This window comes from Uloborus diversus, chromosome 2 (assembly GCF_026930045.1).
Source record: "Uloborus diversus isolate 005 chromosome 2, Udiv.v.3.1, whole genome shotgun sequence".
Lineage (NCBI taxonomy): Eukaryota > Metazoa > Arthropoda > Arachnida > Araneae > Uloboridae > Uloborus > Uloborus diversus.
Window position 1 is genome coordinate 27897305 of NC_072732.1, and position 15901 is coordinate 27913205.

Below are 15901 nucleotides of genomic sequence, written 5' to 3' on the forward strand. Positions count from 1 at the left end.
GAATTGAAAAGCATAGTTATGGATGAGAAGTTGGATGTTATTGGAATTACAGAGACATGGGCTACCGAATCTGATGCAGAGTTATTACATATTGCTGGGTATAATTTGTTCAGACAGGATAGAGTAGGTAAAAGAGGTGGTGGGGTTTTATTTTATGTTAGAGACAATTTTATTTGCAATGAATTGGTCATAAATGATAAGCCTACTGATATTGATATGGTTTGGCTGGAGTTGATGAGCAGTAAGGGCAAAAAACTACGCTTTGGAAACATTTACAGGCCACCTAATTCAAACCAGGGACAAGATGAACAGATGTACCGTATTATTAGTGACATGTCCAGTAAGGGATCCGTTATCATGATGGGGGATTTCAATTTTCCGGGTATTGATTGGAATAATTTTTATCCTGGTAATGGCAAAGAAGAGGAATTTTTAAAAGTAATTGGTGACTGTTTCTTAGATCAAGTTGTAACTCAGGGAACTCGAGAGGAGGCAATTTTGGATCTAGTTTTTTGTGACATAGGTAGTTTTGTTCAGGGGTTGAGTGTAGGGGAGCATATTGGAGATAGTGATCATAACAGCATTAGGTTCCGGGTTAAATTTGAAGTGTGCAAAGATGATAATTTTAGGTTTGTGCCCAATTTCAGAAACACTGATTTTGTTGCACTTAGGCAGAGCTTGAAAGAGGTTTTTTCGTCAGGGTTGGAAAATAGCGACGTAGATCAGCAGTGGACGGAATTTAAGGATAAACTTGCTAAAACCGTTGGGGACTATGTTCCATTTAGGAGAAAAGGTGTTAATACCAAAATTTGGCCCATGTGGTTCTCCAGGGAGACTAAAGAAGCTCTTAATTATAAGCAAGCCACTTTTCGTAAGTTTAAAGAAACTGGTCAGAGTGCGGAGAGGCTCCAGTATGGTAAGGCAAGGCGAAATTTTAAGTATTTGGTACGGATTCAGAAAAGGGAATTGGAGCAAAGGCTGGCAGATGACATTGATGGGAACCCTAAGAGGTTTTTTGCTTACGCTAATTCTGGGAAAGCTAGAAACAGTCAAATTGGGCCTTTGGTTGATGAGTATGGAAATTTAATCCAAAACGATAGGGATATTGCAAATGTTCTGAATAACTTTTTTTCCAGTGTGTTTAACGATAACTGTATCTCAACAGTTGACACTAACAAGATACAAGCTATTATACAGCTTGAGGATTTTGTATTTTCCAGGGAGGAGGTTTTATTTCATTTGAAAAAGATTAAAGCAACTAAAGCTCCGGGACCAGATAATATTTATCCAAAAATTTTAGTTGAATGTGCAGAGGAATTAGTGGATGTTATTTTGAATATTTTCAATGCTTCTTATAACTCGGGGACGGTGCCAGAGGACTGGAAGCTGGCTAACATAACGCCACTCTTCAAGAAGGGGTCTAAAGGTCTTGCTGGGAATTATAGACCTGTAAGTTTGACTTCGGTGATTTGTAAGACTTTCGAAACTTTGATCAAAATTAAGATCATGATGTTCTTAGAGACTAATAGTCTGTTGACTAGTTTGCAGTATGGTTTCAGGAAAGGTAAATCCTGTACTACTAATTTATTGCATTTCTACGACAAGGTTACCTTAGCTTTAGATAACAAAAAATGTGTGGATGTTGTTTATATTGACTTTCATAAAGCTTTTGACAAGGTACCGCATGTTGCTCTTCTCAGCAAGTTAGCTGACATTGGAATAGGAGGAAAAACTTTACTTTGGGTTAGAAATTGGCTTACTGGTAGGAAGCAAAGAGTAGTTGTGAGAGGAAATCATTCTAATTGGAGTGATGTTTTAAGTGGGGTTCCTCAGGGATCGGTTTTAGGGCCTCTTTTGTTTATTATATTTATGAATGACATCAATGAAAATATTTCTGGAAGCATGAATTGTTTTGCTGACGATGTAAAAGTTATGGGGATTGTCGAAAATGAAGAACAAGTAAAACAGCTGCAAGAGGATTTAGATCATATTACTAAGTGGGTAGATAAATGGGGTATGGCAGTTAATGCAGGGAAATGTCAAGTGTTACACTTAGGTCATGGAAATAAGCGTATGAGATATCATTTACAGGGTTCAGTCATAAATCAGGCAGAAAATGTTATGGATCTGGGTGTCTTTATAAATCAGGACTTCAAGTTTAGTCAACAGTGCAGTATTGCTAGTAACAAAGCCAACAGAATGCTTGGGTTTATCAATAGATCTATTTCAAACAAATCTAAGAAAGTTCTTCTGCCTTTATATAGGAGTTTAGTAAGACTTCATTTGGAGTATGCTGTTCAGTTTTGGTCGCCTTATCTGAAGAAAGATATTTTCGTATTGGAAAGGGTTCAAAGAAGGGTAACTAAATTAGTAAGGGGACTCTCAGATTTAGATTATGATACCAGACTTAATAGGCTTAACATGTATAGCCTGGAGCAAAGGAGAGTCAGAGGGGACATGATTCAGTTATTTAAATTTATCAAAATGAAAGATGTAAATGGATTAAATTTTTGCGGGGAAAGCAGGACAAGGGGTCATTGTTTTAAGCTATTTAAATCTCAGGCTAACTTGGAAATCAGGAAAAACTACTACTTTAGCAGGGTCGTGGGCACTTGGAATAGCTTACCGGAAGAGGCGGTAATGAGCAAGGGAGTGGATAGCTTTAAGAGGGCCATTGATCTTCATTGGGGGCTAATTAATTGACTAGGACCAGCCTAGCTGGGCCCAGAGCCTGTTGCTGGTCGTCACATTTGTATTTGTATTTGTTATGGGGCTGAAGTTAAGCACTGAAAACAGGACAAGGGGTCATTGTTTTAAGCTATTCAAATCTCAGGCTAACCTAGAAATAAGGAAAAACTACTACTTCATTAGGGTCGTGGGCAGTTGGAACAGCTTACCGGAAGAGGTTGTAATGAGCAAGGGAGTAGATAGTTTTAAGAGGGCCATTGATCTTCACTGAGGATTGTAAATTGACTAGGACCAGCCTAGCTGGGCCCAGAGCCTGTTGTTGGTCATCGCTTTTGTATTTGTATAAAGAAAGAGGGCCATTGATCTTCACTGAGGATTGTAAATTGACTAGGACCAGCCTAGCTGGGCCCAGAGCCTGTTGTTGGTCATCGCTTTTGTATTTCTATAAAGAAAAATATTTATCTTGAATAAATGATACTGATTGATAAATTAAATAATTAATATGACTTCTATGATACAAAAACCAACACTGCATATTTCTTCAGTTATTTCTATTGGGCAATTCTTATATGAGTAAAATATGAATTATTAAACAGCAAGATGAATTTACAGTAACTCCCGATTATCCGCGAGCAAATTATCCCCAAGTCAATTGAAGATCAGGAACATGTATTTTAGCAGCAAAAAGCAAAAACCAATAGCTGTTTTGTTTTGTTTTTTTTTTTGTCAATACAGCTTAGATTTTGAGAAAAGACAATTTTTTCCTTTTTTGCCCCTAATTTTAGCTTTTTTGCGATTTATCCGTGATTTTTATTATCCACGGCACTTGTGCCACCCAATTTTGCGGATAATTGAGAATATACTGTATTTAAAAAAAAAAACTTTTGAGTTGATTTGATGCAAAAACTTTATTTTTAATTTACATGCAGTGAAGAGCACTTCAAAGAAAAGTAAATGTCTATAATAATACCCCTTCTCTACGTTACAGACTGCAACTAATTTTACATAATACCTTGTACTTTTTTTTTGGGGGGGGGGGGCGAGTAATTAAAAATATTTTATATTTTTTGGTGTAAGTTAAGTGAGAGAATGTCTGATAATTACCGTCTGCATGATCTTCTTCAGAGAATTCAACTTCTTCTTCTGAGGAATGACATTTCTGCAAAAGTGAATTACAAAATGATAGACCCAGCAAGAGTTTTACTCAAAAGAAAATAAAAATATTTTAAAGTGTGCAATGAAATTAAAACAATTTCTACTACAGGGAAATTTGTCTCTTACGAAAACTTTTGGTGCATCAACAAGTTATTTGCAGGCCCGTGTCCAGATTTTCATAAAGGGAGGGGTTTTAATCTTACCCGGGGGGGGGGGGAGAATTCAATCCCCCACAACCTTTATTAGTTTTACTGCAAATTATCGATCCCAGTATGGCGTTTATGCACCTGTAATTACTGTTGTAACCTCCCCCCCCCTCTTCCCCTAGAAGAATAATTCTGGCTGCTCAAGTGACCAAAGTATTCCTTCATTTTACAGGTTCACTTTTATCAAACCTTGTTTGTTTCTTTTTAATTAAATCTGTTAACTATGCGGTTTATTGCAACAAGTATTAAAAACTCTCAACGAATTCTTTTTATGTAAGAGAATGCATATCAGATTTTATGTTCTGAAATAAGGCTTAGAACGAGCGTATTGTAGATGCAAATTACATTACTAAACACCATCACTAATACATCTTCATAGCTGCAACACATGCCAAATTCATCATTACCTCCCTACAATAAGCAATATTAATGCTTTGTATTGGTAGATAATTCGACGGTTTTACCACCACAGTTTTTCCAAAATATTATTTCAGTCGGCAAAGCTTTAACAGTTGTAAATTACATAACATTTGAATGTTATGCAAAATTTTTTAAGTTATAAAAGAAGAAAGAAATGCAAGCGTTCAGGTCCAACTGAGTTGAATTAGAGGGAAAAAAATACAGAATTACTGAGTTAAAATTACAGAAAAACTTCAGAGAGAAAGGGGGGGGGGGGGGACGTTAAACGCAGGCTTTCACATTAAAGTTAATATAAGTCAATCGTTTTCTTCATTTGACATACTTTTTTTTTTCAATGGGAGGGGTTTAACCCCTAAAACCCTCCCCTTGGACACGGCTCTGGTTATTTGTACTAGTCGTTTATATTTAGATAGTGTAATTTTGATGTGATCATTTGAGGCGTTTAGAACCAAAACCAGCCCAATTCATAAATTTTCGAAAGTTTTTTCTTTTGTAATTTGATACTTCTTGGTCGATACTATCATACACGAAGCAATTTGGAGTGAATCCTTCTAAATCAGGTTGCCTAAAACTAGGTTTTATTTTAAAACGAACTTGAATCATGCCGCTGTTGAGTCATTATACTTTTGTAACCATAGAAACAAGGGAAGAAAGTTTTTTCTGTCAAATGGCAGAAAACTTGCCTCATTGTTAAGAGACAAAAATAACTAAAAACAAGAAACAAGAAAAAAGAAAAGTCATTGTCTCAAGGGAAGAAAGTAAGAATGGGGGAAAAAAACAGGTGGACGAAAAAGAAATGTGCTTGTTTCTACTTGAGAGAGCCATATCAAATGGCAAAGCATTTCAACCTAATTCTCAGGCTCTTTTTTTTGCAGTGATTATTAATTGTAATTACATTGCTAACTTATTTATATATATATATATATATATATATATATATATATATATATATATATATATATATATATATATATATATATATATATATATATATATATATATTATTAATGAAGAAATTATTTTAAAAGTGTTTTTAAAGTTTCATTACCTTTGTGAAAGCTGCAAAATTAACGAAATTGGAATTTTTCAGAGAATGGAATATTGTTTGCGTAGTCCCATTCTGATGAAACTAAGGATCCCCAAAGCAGAATATTACTAAAATTGCGACGTACGTCGTAGAACAGATGCCTGAGCTGCAGAACAATTCCGTTCAAATGTGAGAGTAAAACTCCAATTTTGTGCAGAAAATGCAGATTTTCTGCAAATATGTTCCATAACTCAAGATAACATTTTGATCAAATTTTGCAGGTTTCTTTAAATTAGAAAAATAAACGATAATTTGGCGGAAAGCTTGTGAAAAATGTTGAATTCGATAAGTCATATGCAATGCAAGAACTGTAGATATACTTTGAACTGAAAGAAATATGTAGAACTTGTGCAAAGTTCTATCTTGAGCTGGAAGATATTTGTCGAAAACTCCTTCACGCCATGTAAAATTAACCAAAAAAAAAAAACGTGGTTTGAAACCTAGGTTTGGATTTTTATAAAAATTTTTACATCTTTGCTCTTTTTATGCATTTTAAAAAGCATCTAAATTTTTTTTGGAGAATCTCAATCAGTTTAGGTTACACAGAAATGCATAATAACATAGTAACAGTGAAGTTTAAAAAAACCTCCTGTATGAAACGATTTTGATTTAGGGATCCCGATTTGTGGAAAAGATCACGTTGGTTGCTTGTGTATACAATGCTTGAAGTAGGCTTGCAGAACAATTTTGGTCAAATGATTTTGCGTTGCAGAACATGGTCAATTATTCTGCTTTGGGGCTAAGGATAAACAGTAGCATGTGGAGTCTCTGCATTGGTGTACCATGCATTAAACATTAGAATAAGAGAAATGAACCACAAACCAGATTCTCTCCAGAAAGGGCGGAAGTGTGCCACACGTGTGCAGTCTGGTCCCCAGAGGCAGACACCACCAAGTCCTGGGTGGGATGGAAGCGGACAGAGTTCACAGACCCCTTGTGGCCCCAGTACTGAACGATGCACTTCCCACTCTGGATGTCCCAGATCCGAGCCGTGTGATCTGAGGAATAATTGGATTCTGGTCAGGATTAACATAATAAGTGAAGGGAAGTCTTATTGGGCGAGGGAAGCTAGCCATGCCCAATCTACTTTTGAGCTTAGGTGAAACCCTTTCATTGGGGGAAAAAGTTCAAAATGCTATAAAATACATTAATATCAGTTCGTTTAGCAATTTTTGTGGTCCTCTGAAGTAGAGGTGAGACGTCTATGGCAAAACATCGATGTTAGAAATTAAAACATCAATGGTATTGATACATCGATCGAAAAACATCGATGGTATTGATACATCGATCGAAAAACATCGATGTTTTAAAACATCGATCTTTTTATCAATGTATAACATTCATTTTTAAATATACTACACTAATTAAAGCAATACAAAAAAAAAATACGTACCCGATGAATATATTGAAATTACTGAACCTCAAATCATGAACATAATTTAATAAGAATAATTTCGCAACATCTTCGCAATATAGTAAGACAAAAATTGATAATAAGACAAGCACCGATTAATACAAACTAGTTATAGTAATAAGGAAATATTTTCAAACTGAATGAAACTAAAAGTAAATTTACATCAAAAAAGAATCTAAGAAAAAATGTATCATAGCACTTACCGTCAGTTGAATGATGAGAAAAAGTTGTGCTAATTATTTTAAAAATACAAAATTAATTCTAACAATTGTTTTTAAGAGCGAGAAATATGTGTTGTACTGTTAGTTAATAATTAAACACAAATTTTAAGTAATAGAAGGACGACTTGGTGGGGGAAAGCGATAAGTAACCCCGAATATTGGTGTTGACAGTTTGGAGAAAAGGAAGCTTGTTTACTTTGTCCCCTAGCATTTCTCTTTTTGCAGACTATCCCGCCAGTCAGAGAAATATCTCTTTCCGATGGAACAGAAGTTGCCATCACTATCAAGTACTTTTAAGCAACTTTTACCAGCTCTGAATTTTTAAAGTTATAATTTTCACCATAGTAACATATAGGGTTTTCCTTTAGTTTAAGAACTGGAGTCTTGAAATAGACTGCAAGTTCTGGCACCAGACTACCAGTGTCAGGTTCTCCCGATAGCTTTGACCTCTTCCTCACTCTCTAGTAATCTTCTACTATCTTGTAGTCTTCCCAAAAATCATCCTCTGCACAGAAAAATTGATCTTATAAAATGGGTGCAAAAAAAAAGTATGATTTTTTTTGGCAATTCCATAAGTAAACTCAATTACCTAGCGAGAAAATTGGAGAAAATGTTATGATAATTTTTATTAAAATTCAAAATCATTAACATCAACACCAAAACATCAATGGTCCAAACATCGAAAGTAAAACATTGATGTTTTGACAAAAACATCAATGTTTCCAAAACATCGACATCGATGTCGCACCCCTACTCTGAAGGTCTCTGGGCAGGGCCGGCTCAAGTAATTCTGCCGCCCTAAGTGATATTGACAAGTGCTGCCCCCACCCCTATTGAATAATAATAATAATGTAAAATACAGTTGGCTCTCTGCTTAACGACTTTCAAGAGACCACAAAAAATCGTCCTTAAATAGAATGCTTTTAACACTACAGTGGACCATCTGGGACCGTGAAAAGCCATTGTTAAATAGAGAAAGTTGTTAAATAGAGCGTCGTTAAACAGACAGCCTACTGTAATAATAGATTAATAAAATAAAAATAGTAAAGTGCTTAAAATAAAAGTAAGTTTCTAGTTAAATTTCAAACTGGGTTTTGCATATCCAAGCACAGGTACACACTTTAAATTATCTTTCTTTAACATTAAAGTAGTGCATCTTATGGCACTGAAACATATATTGATATTTTCAAGACTTTTAAATCACTTAATTTGCTGCCTCTGAAATTAAATTGAATTTCTAGTTAAATTTTGAACTATGTTCTGCATATCCAAGAACTGGCGCACACTATAAATTATTTATCTACTTTTTTTAGCAATGAAGCAGTAAATCTTACAGCACTGAAACAGATATTCACACTTTAAAAAAAAATGTTTCAACTTCGAAATTTGCCGCCCTAGGCAGCCGCCTGGGTCGCCTACCCCAGGAGCCAGGCCGGCCTGCCTCTGAGCCATAACAGAAATCATCTTTAACTAACAAAATGTTTTTCCATTTGATAAGAGTATAGGAAGGATCTGTGGTATACCCACCAGATTATTTTCTTTTACTCGATTAATGTACAGGAAATCTCATAGTTGAAAAAAGAAAAAAAAAGAATTTTTTTATTCCTTTCTCTTTCAAGACATCTAGAAAGCGGATATATGTGTGGTAATAAAAGATGTAATTTTGTTTAATGAAAGAAATGAAAAAAAAAAAAAAATCTTTCTTACTAGCAAGGGAAAAAATTGAACTTTTTGATGCCTCGAATTAAGCGGAATCTCAGATTTTTTAGACTTGGATTTTCGAGGCTCCACTGTAATTTCATTTAAACTGAGATGATTGATATGATCGTTAAATGCCTGTAAACCAAAGCTGTGGTGCTAAAAGAGTAAAAAAAGGTAAGGTGGACATTTATTAATGAAAACATAAGTTATTGAAATTAAAAGTGAGGGGAAGTTTGAGTTAATGAAAAAAAAAAAAGAAAGAGGGGACGATGACCCCTTGACTACACCACTGGTACGAGTTGCTTCCTGTAACACTATTCCAAAAAATATTTGCCTTAATTTAGAATGATTTATTAATCAAAATAATAACTGATTAAAGTGAAAAATCAATGTAGATAAAGCACAAATTCTCAAGAAAAAATGTAGCATATAGCTATTTCAAAGCTATAATGGAGCATCTTCATCAGTGCAAAAACTCAACCTCACATCAAGAAAGTTGTGACGTCACTATACAGCAAACACTATATAGGTGTCTACATGTTTGTGTGTTTGTGACGTTCAGTTCTCTCACAACTTTCTTGTTGTGTGGTTGTGGTTGAATTTTTTGGCACTAACCAAGAGGTTCTATTGTAGCTTTGAAATAGCTATATACTGTATTTTTTCTTGAGAATTTGTACCTTATCTACGTTGGTTTTTCACTTCAATCATATTTCAACACAAAGCTTATTTGATCATTTTTAATTCAAAAGAATAATTGAATATTACTATGAAATCCAATATTACGTTACCTGCAGAGGCTGTCGCCAAGACAGATGCCGAGTGCCTGGGACAACTGACTTCCCAAACACCATCTCGATGCCCCAGGTACTCCTTTGCTAGTCGACAGGTGAGGGCTGGAGCCTTGAAAGTAGAAACTATTCGACTGGTGGATGCCTTTAATTTATAAGTGTTCTTGATTTTGGCAGACAACTGGCTGGCTGTAAAGGAAGGTAACTTCAAAAGAGTACATCTAAAGTGCATGATAAACTCATGGCCTAGCCAGTGGCGTAGCTACACTTTCTGCTGCCCGGGGCGGTTCCTCAAGTTGCCGCCCTTTATGATGGGGAATAGTTGAAACATTAAAGAGTCGAAAGTATTTTAATGTGATTTTAATAAACAAGAAAAGAAACTTATTTTTTTCCCTTCTTATTTTTCTTGAAGAAGGGGAAAAAAGGAATCCAAAGCAACACCAAAACATTCCAAAATTGAAGTCAAAATTCGGAATTTTAAGCAATTTTTAGTAAAGCTTATAGAAAAGATGCTTGGAGCTCCCACCAGGTTTTTTTTTTTTAAATTAAAATTAGTTTTATGCACTCTTTGGTGAAGTGAGGGGGTCAGGACTTTTCAAGGAAAATTTCCGAAACTGAAGTTAAAAAAAGCAATTTTAGGCTATTTTTGGATATGTGAAGACATTGGGGATGGTTCGGGGGCACTGTCCGGAAAGTTTTTCAACTAAACAAAAAAACACCTAAATGTAGGAGACTGTCTAGTTGTGTAAGGGTCTCTCCTAACTCCAACAGGGACTGGATTTTCCTGCCGAAATATTTTCAAACTTGAAATCAATTTTTGTCTATCTTTGATGCTGTTAAAGAGAATAGGGAACGTTCAGGAGCTCTCTGAAAATTTTTCGAGGACGAAGTTTCAAAAGCGCAATTATAGGCTATCTTTGACTGCAATAGTTTCCAAATGTTTCCAAAAATGTTGGAAGTCAGATGGTTTTTCCGTCTCCCCTTGAAACTTTTTCAGATGACGTCCTAAAAATGCGACTTCAGCCCTTGTTTGATGTGCAACGTTATAAGAGAGTTCAGAGGGAGGTTTCCCACCTGAAATCTTTTTCGAAACTGTTGCTCATTTTAAGCTCTACACTATTGAGAAAAAAAGGGTTTGCGGTCTTCCCTCAGAAATTTCTAAAAACAAAATTTGGAGCCAACTGTTATGACATTAGGTGATTTCGTGCACATCTGGGGTCCCTACCTTGGAATTTTTTTGAAGTTTAAATTTCAAAAACCCAACTTTAAGCTATTTTTGGTGACATTGGATGAGATGGGGATTTTAAAGTTCGAAGTTCATGTCGTAAATACACACTTTAGACTATCTTTAATCATTATACAGGAAGGGTCAAGGCTTGACCGCTCTTATGAATGTGTTGGTATTGAAGTTATAAAAACTCAATCAATATTAGGCTAAAAGATGAGATGTGATGGGATGGGGTGGGCGTTATCCCTTGGAAATGTTTCGAGACTCAAGGCCTAAAACTGCACTGTTGGGCTGTTTGGTAACGTTAAGGGATAGGAAGTTTCGGTTGCTCTTTCCAAAAATGTAACATTTATTGAGGGTTTAACAACGCAATTTTAAGCTGTCCTCAGTTGATCGAAGTTCTCCGGCCTAAAAACACATTTTAAAGCTATCTTTGACACACTTAAGATAACGAAAAGGGGGGAGTGTAAATGGAGCCCCCCAAAAAGCTGTTTTAGTGTTTTTTGGACAACTTATGGGAGGAAGGGATAGTAAGTGGCTCTCCACCGGAATTTTTTCAAAATTAAAGTCCTGAAATTGCATTTTAAGCTTTGCGACAATAGGAAGAAGCGTAAAGGTCGGGGAAATTTCCCTAATTTAAGGTTTTAGAAACGCAAATTTAGGGTCAATTTAGTTTCTCAAAGGAAGTTATTACTCCCTTTTGGATCCGTGCTTGAGCGATTCACCTAATGTTGACAAACTCAGAAGTTTTCATCCAGGGTACGAGCAAAACTCATCCCCTAACCTTCCCTAGATCCGATACTGCTATATTACCAAATTTGAATGATTTTCTTTTCCCTAATAGAGGTCGAAATGTTCTAAGACTTTGCCTAGAGATCATTTTACTAATTAAAAACCTTTCCTTAAAATAAATGACTAACTGTGAAACTCATTGTATAAAGGAATCGGTTGATATAATACAGTAATACAAGCAATTATTATTCGAGTTGTGAATATTTTTTTTTTATAAAATAAACTTAAAATTCATTCTGTCTTAGTGAAAATTTTGTAGTCAATGACCAATAAAGCAATTGTTGATACAGATAATGCTATCCTGAAAATGAGCAAGAAATCGCCCACCATTTGAGACCTTTCTCTTTTTACTCTTCTTATCACTTTCCTTTAAAAAAAGTGTTTTTTTTTTCTTTTTTTTAAACACAGTGGTTTCCTAGGAACTTACTTAAAATCAAGTGGTAGCTTCATCATATAACGAAAAGTTATGAAATTTATTGTTTCCTCTGTAGTAGTTAACCTTAACAGCAAAAGAAAAGAACAAAAACATAGTCCCTTGACTTTACACTACCACCTCCCTCAGTCTGTGGCTTCAGACGAAAGAAGAGAACAAACAAACAATAGTGCTGAGATGTATACAAGAAAAACATGTTTTTTGTATTAGAGTAATTTTATTATCATAGTTGTACCAAAACCTTACAATTCGCACTTTTTCTTCTTTTTTGCCTCTAGTAATAGATCAAAAGCATGATTTCCTTATTGGGAAAACGAGTTAAATTTTTCGCATCAAAAGAGAAATTGCCGCCCCCCAAAAAGTGCCGCCCGGGGTGGACCGCCCCCTCCGCCCCTCCCTAGCTACGCCACTGGGTCTAGCTATGGCATGCAGCTAAATAAATTATTTAACTGAAATAAGGAACTATGTATAATTTGTTTATTTGTACTACAGTATTTCATTTTTTTTCTTAGATAATCTTAAAGATGGTTAAAACACTTAAGTATCTTTCTGGCCAATGGGAAAAGCTAAGGCTCCTAGATGTATACATATCGACGCATCAGCTTAAGATCAACCATTTTGGATCAGAGCGCATGTTTGAGTGGTTGTCTTTACTGGCAAGTTATTGCGCTAGGTGATTTTTCACTGTGAGCAATTATTAGCGGCAAGTAAATTGTTTATAAAATAAAATATTATTTTTGGGTACTTTGATCAAACCCGAAACTTTGCTCTAGTAACTCTAGCTTTGAATCAATGAAAAATCTGATCCAAAATGGCTAAAAGCTGATGCAACGACGTGTATATATAGCAGCTCTAGGAAAAGCAAAAGGAAATGCAAGAAACAGAAAAGTAAAGTTAATGTAAATTAATTAATTAATAAATAAATATGCAAGTGATTTAGTAAATGATTGAGTAAGTAAATGAAATAAACTTTTTCCCTTTGCCTTAAACGTACTTAACTAATTGTACACAGTATTTAAAATGCAAAGAAGCTTATTATTTACTAAATAAATACTGTACCAAATATTAAGAGGTTCCAACTAATATTTAAAACGTTAATAACAAAACTTTAGCATTTCACTCGCAATATTAGGAACAAGATGGATGAATTGAAAAGCATAGTTATAGATGAGAAGTTGGATGTTATTGGAATTGCAGAGACATGAGCTACCGAATTTGATGCAGAGTTACTACATATTGCTGGGTATAATTTGTTCCGAAAAAATAGAGTAGGCAAAAGAGGCGGTGGGGTTTTATTTTATGTTAAGGACAATTTAATTTGCAACGAATTGGTCATAAATGATAAACCTACTGATATTGATATGTTTTGGCTGGAGTTGATGAGCAATAAGGGCAAAAAACTATGCTTTGGAAACATTTATAGGCCACCTAATTCAAACCAGGGACAAGATGAGCAGATGTATCGTATTATTAGTGACATGTCCAGTAAGGAATCAGTTATCATAATGGAGGATTTCAATTTTCGGGGTATTAATTGGAATAATTTTTATCCTGGTAATGGCAAAGAAGAGGAATTTTTAAAAGTAATTGGTGACTGTTTCTTAGATCAAGTTGTAACTCAGGGAACACGAGAGAGGATTTGGGATCTAGTTTTTTGTGACATAGGAAGTTTTGTTCAGGGTTGTGTGTAGGGGATCATATTGGAGATAGTGATCATAACAGCATTAGGTTACGGATTAAATTTGAAGTTTACAAAGATGATAATTTTAGGTTTGTGCCCAATTTCAGAAACACTGATTTTGTTGCACTTAGGCAGAGTTTGAAAGAAGTTTTTTCGTCAGGATTGGAAAATAGCGACATAGATCATCAGTGGACAGAATTTAAGGAAAAACTTGCTAAAACGGTTAGGGATTATGTTCCATATAGGAGAAAAAGTGTTAGTACCAAAATTTGGCCCATTTGGTTCTCCAGGAGACTAAAGAAGCTCTAAATTATAAGCAAGCGGCTTTTCATCAGTTTTAAAGAAACTGGTCAGAGTGCGGAGAGGCTCCAGTATGGTAAGGCAAGGTGAAATTTTAAGTATTTGGTACAGATTCAGATGGAATTGGAGCGAAGGCTAGCAGATGACATTGATGGGAACTCTAAAAGGTTTTTTGCTACGCTAATTCTGGGAAAGCTCGAAACAGTCAAATAGGGCCGTTGGTTGACGAGTATGGAAAATTAATCCAAAACGATAGGGATATTGCAAATGTTCTAAATAACTTTTTTTCCAGTGTGTTTAATGATAACTGTATCTCAACAGTTGACACTAACAAGACACAAGCTATTATGCAACTTGAAAATTTTGTATTTTCCAGGGAGGAGGTTCTATTTCATTTGAAAAAGATTAAAGCAACTAAAGCTCCGGGACCAGATAATATTTATCCAAAAATTTTAGCTGAATGCGCAGAGGAATTAGTGGATGTTATTTTGAATATTTTCAATGCTTCTTATAACTCAGAGATAATGCCAGAGGACTGGAAGCTGGCTAACATAAAGTCACTCTTTAAGGGGTATAAAGGTAATGCTGGGAATTATAGACCTGTAAGTCTGACTTCAGTGGTTTGTAAGGTTTTCTAAGCTTTGATCAAAATTAATGTTATGAATTTCTTAGAGACTAATAGTCTGTTGACTAGTTTGCAGTATGGTTTCAGGAAAGGTAAATCCTGTGCTACTAATTTATTGCATTTCTACAACAAGGTTACCTTCTCTTTAGATAACAAAAAATGTGTGGATGTTGTTTATATTGATTTTCAAAATACTTTTGAAAAGGTACCACATGCTGATCTTCTCAGAAAACTAGCTGACATAGGAATAGGAGGAAAAACTTTACTTTGGGCAAGGCCGTGTCCAGAAATTTTTTTTGGGAGGGGCCCGGATTAGCACATCGCCCTAACACACACACACACATATAGTATATATAGTCACACCAAACGTATAAAAATGTTAACATAGAAGACTTTTTGTCTCGATTTTTAATGATTCCACTGTTTGGACTGTTGTTATTTTAATTTCTTTTTATTTTTCTTATTCACCTTGTAGTGGTAAGGATAACAGGAGAGTGTCCCTTTAAGTTGGATGCAGAACATCCATAATTTCAGGGGGTCCAGGGGTTTTTCCCCCGAGAAAGTTTTGAAAAAAAATCTGTATTTTGAGGCCTTATATTAGGTAATTGAGACTAAAAAAATATGAAAAAAAAATAGGCAAACAAAGTCTTTTAAAAGTTATACATTCTTTTGCAAATCAAGATCAAACAAAATAAAAATTGCTTGCTCGACAAATCATGGAAATTAATGGATAGAGAGGAAAAACGAGAGAGGAGAAAAGAGAAGCACCCCGCCATCTGCTAACATCGGCTTTTAGTGAAGTTTGTTTTTGATCACTTCCCCTACCCCCATTTTTTTCCATTAAATGCCCTACAGTATGAAAATTGTACAAAACAGTTTAAAAGAAATGGTGTAAACATTCAGAAAATAAGAACGGAAGAGTAATATCCTGGCCATTTGGACAATTCATACTTTATTTTCTTGATAAGATACAAAATCGAAGAACTTTTCAAGGAATTTCAAAAACTTAAATTAGTTTCAAAGACTCTCAAAGAGTTGAAATTATTTGAAACTCTTTATTTACATTTTTCAGAAGTTGATTGCACAGTCTTACAAAATGATTATAACTTTGTAAGACACACCCGTTTTAAGTTAAAAATAAATGCAACGAAATATTTTTAGA

The 15901-nt window shown here is 34.9% G+C and overlaps 1 protein-coding gene across 2 annotated transcripts in view; it reads right to left on the reverse strand.

Moving 5' to 3' along the window:
* The window catches only part of LOC129216940 (WD repeat-containing protein 37-like), a 171540-nt gene that overhangs the window by 20683 nt on the left and 134956 nt on the right, over window positions 1-15901 (reverse strand). For both annotated transcript variants that reach the window (XM_054851159.1, XM_054851158.1), the window contains exons 4-6: window positions 9681-9869; window positions 6379-6554; window positions 3793-3847 (exon numbers count right to left, since the gene is read on the reverse strand). In XM_054851159.1, coding sequence (XP_054707134.1) covers window positions 3793-3847; window positions 6379-6554; window positions 9681-9869 — 420 coding nt within the window. The remainder of the gene's footprint in view (window positions 1-3792; window positions 3848-6378; window positions 6555-9680; window positions 9870-15901) is intronic.